General features: G+C 42.6%; 1 protein-coding gene across 1 annotated transcript in view; it reads left to right on the top strand.

Annotated features, from left to right (window-relative positions):
* homer2 (homer scaffold protein 2) overlaps window positions 1-4,831 on the top strand; it is a 26,421-nt gene extending 21,590 nt beyond the window's left edge. Inside the window, exons 8-9 of the mRNA XM_079294468.1 lie at window positions 1,506-1,586; window positions 3,057-4,831. Of these exons, the coding sequence (XP_079150594.1) occupies window positions 1,506-1,586; window positions 3,057-3,245 (270 nt within the window). The 3' untranslated portion in view covers window positions 3,246-4,831. The remainder of the gene's footprint in view (window positions 1-1,505; window positions 1,587-3,056) is intronic.
* The last annotated feature ends 2,127 nt before the right edge of the window (window positions 4,832-6,958 follow it).

The following is a 6,958-nucleotide window of genomic DNA, read 5'->3' as shown; positions in this document are numbered from 1 at the left end:
CAGATGCGTAGCAGAGGGAAAGACGTTCGAAACTAATTCAGTTACTGTATCAGGAAAATAGTTGATAAGGCGTTTAAATATTTCTGTTTCTACAGCAAAATATTTTGAAGTATGTAATGGATATCTGGCAAAGTTCTTTGAGATATTTTCAAAAAGTGACCCATAGACCAGCAGGTTATAAACCTGGACCCTGCAGCAGAAAATCGATATGATGTTCGTGTCAATCAAATTTTAAAAACAGGGGGGAAAGAAAGAGTCCATCCCAATTTCCAGAAGCCCAAAGCGACATCTTCATCGGGGCGTCAACTAACAATCATTTTCATTATCGATTCATCTGCAGAATCATTTCGTGATGATACGTTTTGTATTCAAAATACCAGGAAACGTGGTTGATTTCATTGATTTCATCAAATGCCTTGTTTCATTCCTGATTCTACAAATTTACTAAAACGAAGTTCTCACATTTGAGTTCCTTGAAGCATCAAATGTGTGGAATCTTTGCCTCGGGGGAAAAATGACTTAATTGATTAATTATTTGCGGATACATTTTATTGTCCTATTTTTCCATTCATTGTCGAATAAATTGCTCAATTAATCTTTTAGTTGGAGTTTAATAGTGTTGCAAAAATAATGTCGGCAGTAAACAGCGTGTCTGGGATATTCTGGTTCAGCGCCTGGCAGCCTGAGTATCAATAGAACATATACATCTTTCCTTGGAGGGCTGTATATCTTCCACAACAACAGGAAGGAAGTGGTTCAAAGAGCTGGAGCTGATTTTTTTTTTTTTTTTGAAAGATTATGAGCAAAGAGTCGTGTCCTTCGGGGGCTTCAGTGTTTCCACAGTCCTGTGTATCAGCCATATTGCTCCTAACAGTGACCGATGGACCTGCAGAAGGGAGTCTCATTGTTTGCACAGAGCACTGATCTTTTACCTTGATTTCCGTTGTTCCTGACCTGCTTTGTACCGCTACCATCTTTGTTTGTGTCCCCCTGAAATGTGTCTGAAGAACCGTGTATCGAAAAAGCTGGCATCCAGTGCCTGACTTGTATTCTTCCTTTCTTCCTCTTTTGATCAGATTGATTGAAATAATAACATAAATTTAGTATTTTATTGAGACAAAGTTTATTGTGGAGCTGCTGCACAACTTTACAATGATTGGTTTGACATTTTGGGAAAGTAAACTTATTAGTTATACGTTAACTATTTACCTTTATTCTTGCTGAGAGTTAGATGAGCAAATCGATACCACACTCTGTACGCTGAAGCTGAAGACATTGAGCTGAGCATAAAGACTGGAAACACAACAGACTGATACGAGAGTGGTCTCAATATTCTCATCAAAGTCTGCAAGAAAGCAAATGAGTCTCCCGAAAATATTGAACAGTTTCTTCAACATTTGGCTTCTTTTGTTAAATAAGCTATTACGTTCTTAAGAGAGAATCAACCTGCTGTTGATGTTTTGTTGGCTTTTGATTCACCGGTTTCTGTATCTATTTTTCCCCAGGAGTTGGAGAACCTGAGGAAGCAGGCAGAGATAATCCCTCAGCTCATGGCGGAGTGCGAGGGCATCACTGCAAAACTGCAGGTGCGTTCAAAGCACCCAGGAATCCCCCAACACTTTTCTCTCAGTTGTGATTTACAGCAGAAAATGAAAGCTCGCAGCACGTGCGAGTACATGATGTCTGTCACAGCGAGGTAGCACGCAGGCTCTGAGGGGTGAGCAGCGCTTTCAGACGGAGGTAGAGAACGAGAGTTCCTATTCACCATTCTGCCTGAGGGCTGGTGACACAACATTCTCGTCACGTGTCTACCGACGCACATTGTGGTTAATGAATCGATTAACACGGGTCCATCCCTGGCACAACACAGTTGATTATTGCCTCTTTGAAAAGGGTTCCTCTTCCTCATCTGTGAGATACTACATCTCTAGCATGGCTTATTAGTTTCCCAGCGGTGCAGATACAATCTGTTTTTCTGACTATAAAACAGCTGAAGTAGATTGAGAGCGTTAATGACCAAGTCTGGTAACGTCTCTGTAGGTGTGTGGGTTGTTGGGTGTGAGAATCTTCTGTTGCCAAAAACAATAAAGATTCACTCCCATCACATCCTGTCTTCCTTGTAACAAAGAGCACCTGTTCGGCAAGTCTGATTCCGCATTGAGTAATATCAGACTTTCTGTGAAACCAGAAGTGCCAGGCTTGCTGAATGATCGTACGCCCAATCAGGGCCAAGCCTGACATGACCTCATCTCAGCTCATCCCTGTTCTGACTGACTCAGAGCAGGATTTTATCATCCAAGCTGTCACGCATGTGTTATGTTTCAAGCCGCGGCAGGGAGGAGAATAAAACCAACAGTGGCATGCCTGAGGTTCTTGTGCTTCACAAAGCTCGACCGCTTGGTTTGTTTCTGCAACAGCCAGCTGGATGAATGACAGTGACAACAGAATCGGCTGAAGCAGGAGTTTATCTAGCCAACCAACCAAAACTCAGCAGACGCATAGACAATGGGATTTCTCGAATACCTCCATTTATCCCAGAGGCCCAAAATGGAAAACGTAGCCACAGTCCATTCAGATGAAAGGTAATGGGTGAAGCAAAACTGTTGAAATGTCTTTTCTTTCTGTAGTTTAGTTCTTTTAAAGAAATGAATCCTCCTACTCTACCTCCGTGGTCATGGCTCCTCTCTATTTAAAGACGATACCCCGCGTGGAGATCAGGTTTCAGGAGTCCACTAGAGGAGACAGTCATACAGGCGCAACACCCATTTAGCACTCCGATTCAAAACCCCTCCCTTCAAAAGTATCTTTGACATTAATGTGTCAGCCGTGTCGCCTGCTAGTCTGAAAGACTTGCTTTCACTCAATGCAAAGGAGCTAGATGCTGAGTTGAACTGCTTTCATCTCATTTGTGATAGTAGCTGTAAAAAGCTCCGTCTTTTGTTTGGCTTCTCAGCTTAGATGCACCCAAAAGATCATACCATCTGACATCCCTCTTAAGACATGAACTTGATCTCCCTAATGTAACTGTTTTGTTTTCCCTTAATATCCGTCCACAGACTGCTGAGACGAAGAACAAGGAACTGGAGGGGAGAGTAGAGGGTCTTCAGCTGGACATAGACGACAGTCAACAAAAGCAGGGCAACATGAAGGGCGAGCTGAAGAAGTTCATGGATCTGCTGGATGGAAAGATAGACGAGCTGCATGAGTTCAGGCAGGGGCTCTCCAAGCTGGGTGTTGATAACTGAGTAAAGTGGCACTGAGCTGAAAGGGTCAGAGGTCAGGTACGAAGGATTCACTACAGTGTGTCTTCAGGGCAGAAACTATGTGGCACCTACTCCCCCAAGGTGATGGCCACTCGGACACTATCAGCTTTGGCTTCTAATAAACACGACCATGTGAGAAAGAGATGTTTTCGGAGGGACTGGCTGGAGGAAGGCCAGCGTGCTCCACCAAATGGCTCCATTTTTGTGCGCTGGCTTTCTGAAACTAAATCAAGAGTAACAATTTGAGCTTACTTTTCTGTTTCTGTTGTTAAAAAGCTGGTGATGGGTTCTTAGATTCTGTCCATCTGTCTTCTTTTTTTTTTTTTTTTTTGTTTGAAGGCTGCAGCACTTATTCACAGGCAGCTTAGAGTAGAAGAGGGGACTTAAAAGGGCTAAAATGAAGAACACGCACAGACGATGCTGATCAGCATCACTCTCGTAATAATTGGTGTTCATCCTTGTGGCCCCCTCAGAGAATGAGAGATGAAATGTTTCTACAGACTGTGCTCGCTGTTGCCTCTCGTCTATCTCAGGTGTGTCAGAAGACAGTTTGTACTCATTCGATCATTATGCACATACAGGACAAGCGGCCGTGACACAAAGTGCCTCCAGGTGAGTGTACACCTACCTGGCGAGGAGAAGCGATGACCATCACCATAATATTAACTCGATGATTTTTGTCAGCAAATCTGATGAACATCAAACATCCACTTATACAACGAGATGAGAAGAAAATGCAGGAAGTCATCAACTCTCTTGTGGGTGTTTTCAGTAAACACTCCTTTTGATTCTGTTTTGCATGAAGAAGGAACGCGCTCTTGTTTTAGGAGCTTTCCTTCAGAAACATCTCAAAATAACAACGGGTGCCCCCCTTTTACCATGCGTGTAGTGTTCAGAGGACTTTGTGTGTGTGCAATAGTATTTTTGTCCATGTGTAGAACAAAGATGTCTCCCGGGCTTTTGATGTGCTTCTTACACACTCGTTTTTGTTATGGTGGTGGTTATTTTTGGGTGAGGGGACTCGTTGGGGGAATACTGTGAAAGTGTACTTCACTGATGACATTTAGTTTGGCAGATTCTTGGTTTCTGTTTTACATATTTATTTATTTTGGTGCCTCTCTGCAACTCGTGTTTCTAGAACATACCAAGTAAATCAACCTTCACGTGATGTCTTTAGATGTACGATAATATATCAAAATATACAAAACTTGTCAGGATGCAGAGGTTTTATAATTACTGAGGATATGTTTGCAGGACGGTGTCGCAGCTGCTTTTGGGGAAGTTCATCTGAAAACATGGTACATTTGAAATCAAAGGCATATGTTGTGGTGGCATATTTACGGGGTAATACTATGATGTTATAAGTGTATATATTTTTTCATCACTGTTTTGATCTACGAAGGGACATTTTACATCTCTCTCTGTTTAACCCCACTGTTGTCCCCTGAACCTGGAACACAAAGTGTGATCCTTCCTTTTAAAACCAATGCCTCTTGTGCACTTTTGTGACTCCTGTTCAATATTGTAAAATAGAACTGACAATTGTTAAAATTTAGTTTAATTACAACGCTGAGTTTGGTGTCTTCTTTTGAAGTTCAAAGTAGTGCGCCACATTTTGGCGAGAGAGGTTTACCTAATCCCCACTTAGTCACAAATCAGTGTTGTGGGTTCTGTGTAGGGCACTGAGCCTTTACTAATATGCTGCAATTAAAGTCTGGAGGCATTTTTTCCTGGATGAGAAGCTCAGAGAAGGAGGTGGAATGAACCGACGGCGCCAGAGCTGGGTCCCATCGAGGCTCGAGTACAGACGCTCCGCCACCGCACGTCTTCGTCTCTGATGTTGATTTACATAGCACTAAATATAGCTGTAATCCTAACGGATGCACATAACCACAGCAAAAGAAGTGGGATTTATTCAGTCAGTGACACGGATCATGTTTTAGAGATCAGAACAAATAAAGCAACACACAGACATGAGCTTGTTTGAGGGATGGAAAATACCTTCAACTCCAGCGTCATCGCAGCGCTGCAGGGGTGGATCAGGGGACATGTTGCTGTGGCAACTTAATCCCACTCCCTCCTGTTTTGTTATTGTAACAGTTTGAATGATTGACAATGAGAAGTATGGATCCAATGGAACCTTCCAACAATTCATCTTTTCTTTGTCAGCCAGACTCTTGGATGTTGATCTTTCTAAGAAACTTGTTTTGTTTTTTCCCCTTCAGAGATCAGCTGGCTGGAAGACTTAATATGCAGAGTCGGCACCCATGTAGGGCTGAAATGATCAACCAATCAGTTGATGGAAAATTAACTGTTGTAGGACTGCAGACAACTATTCATTTTCACTACTAATTCATTGAAATGTAAAAGTCTAAATGTGAAAAGAAAAATGCTTCATCATTCTGAGAAGCTTCTCACGTTCTCCTCCTGTGAGCTGAAACACTGCGCGCTCGATTCTTTTCTTGTTAATCGATGAATCGACTGTTTTGATGATCAAATGAATCGTTTAGTTACTTTTGAAACAGAGTCCAAACATTATTTTCTGTTTCCGTCGTACATGAAAGTAAACTAAATATCTTTAGGTTTAAGACCGTTTATTGAAAAAGAAGAAGCAACGTGAGAACGTCACTATGGGTAATTGTGATCAGCATTTTCGTGACATTTTATGGACAAAACTGTAAATGCCTTTAGGGGATATTTAAATTTGGACAAAACGAAAAAAAGATGTTACTGCAGGCTCTGGATGTTGTCACTTTTAGGACTTGGCCCTAGGGATGGCAATGTCTGTTGCTCCATCACTTTGGTCCAGACTTCAATATCTCAACTATTGGATGGATTGCCATTCAATTTTGTACAAACATTCATGTTCCCCAGAGGACGCATCCTAATGACTTTGGCGCTGACATTTCCTCTTGGGCCAGCAGCAGGGCAACGTTTTTAAATCTGTCCTGTCCTTTTTATCTCCAAAACTAATAACATTCCCATGAGCTGCAGCTGTACTTTGTGTTCAGTGCTAATCAGCAGGTGTCGGCAGGCCGACATGCTGAACTAGGATCGTTAACATGGTACGTTGGGAGCATGCTGACTTTAGCATTCCGCTTAAAGCACCACTTGGGTTCACGTGTGTACATCCTCGCAGAGCTGTGGATATTTTCACTTTTCTGACTTTTTATAGACTAAATTATGAATTAATTTAATGAAAAATAAGTGAAAGAAGATAAACCCTTGCCAGTATCGATCAAACACAAATCGACACAGAGCGGTGATGCAGCAACAGCATCTCTGCTGTTCATGGCTGTGTCGAACTCTGCGAGGCTCATTGTGTGACGATGAGTGGGCGAGTTTGTGTGTGTGTGAGAGAGCGAGAGAGAGAGCGAGAGAGAGAGCACTATCACTGAGACTTCCTGTTGCCATAGTGACAGGCTGCAGAATTTCATGTTGACGCTCTGTGTCATCTGGTTTCGTCTAAATGCCTGACGTGTGTGTGTCCTCCCCAAGGTGCATGATTCACATTCCCCGCAGATCACCTGGAGGATTCCGATAAATCTCTCACTCTCACGTTCATCATCATCATAATCGTCATCATCAGGTGGGTGACTAATCTGCCAGAGCGCTCTCACAGGTTAATGAGACACCTCTTGAGATGCTGTGTGACTTATTTAAAGGTACAGAGAACCCGTGGCGATCGGGGAACA

This window comes from Melanostigma gelatinosum (assembly GCF_949748355.1).
Source record: "Melanostigma gelatinosum genome assembly, chromosome: 2".
In the NCBI taxonomy this organism is placed as follows: domain Eukaryota; kingdom Metazoa; phylum Chordata; class Actinopteri; order Perciformes; family Zoarcidae; genus Melanostigma; species Melanostigma gelatinosum.
The sequence above is the reverse complement of the archived record's forward strand: the minus strand, read 5'-3'. Positions and strand labels throughout refer to the sequence as shown.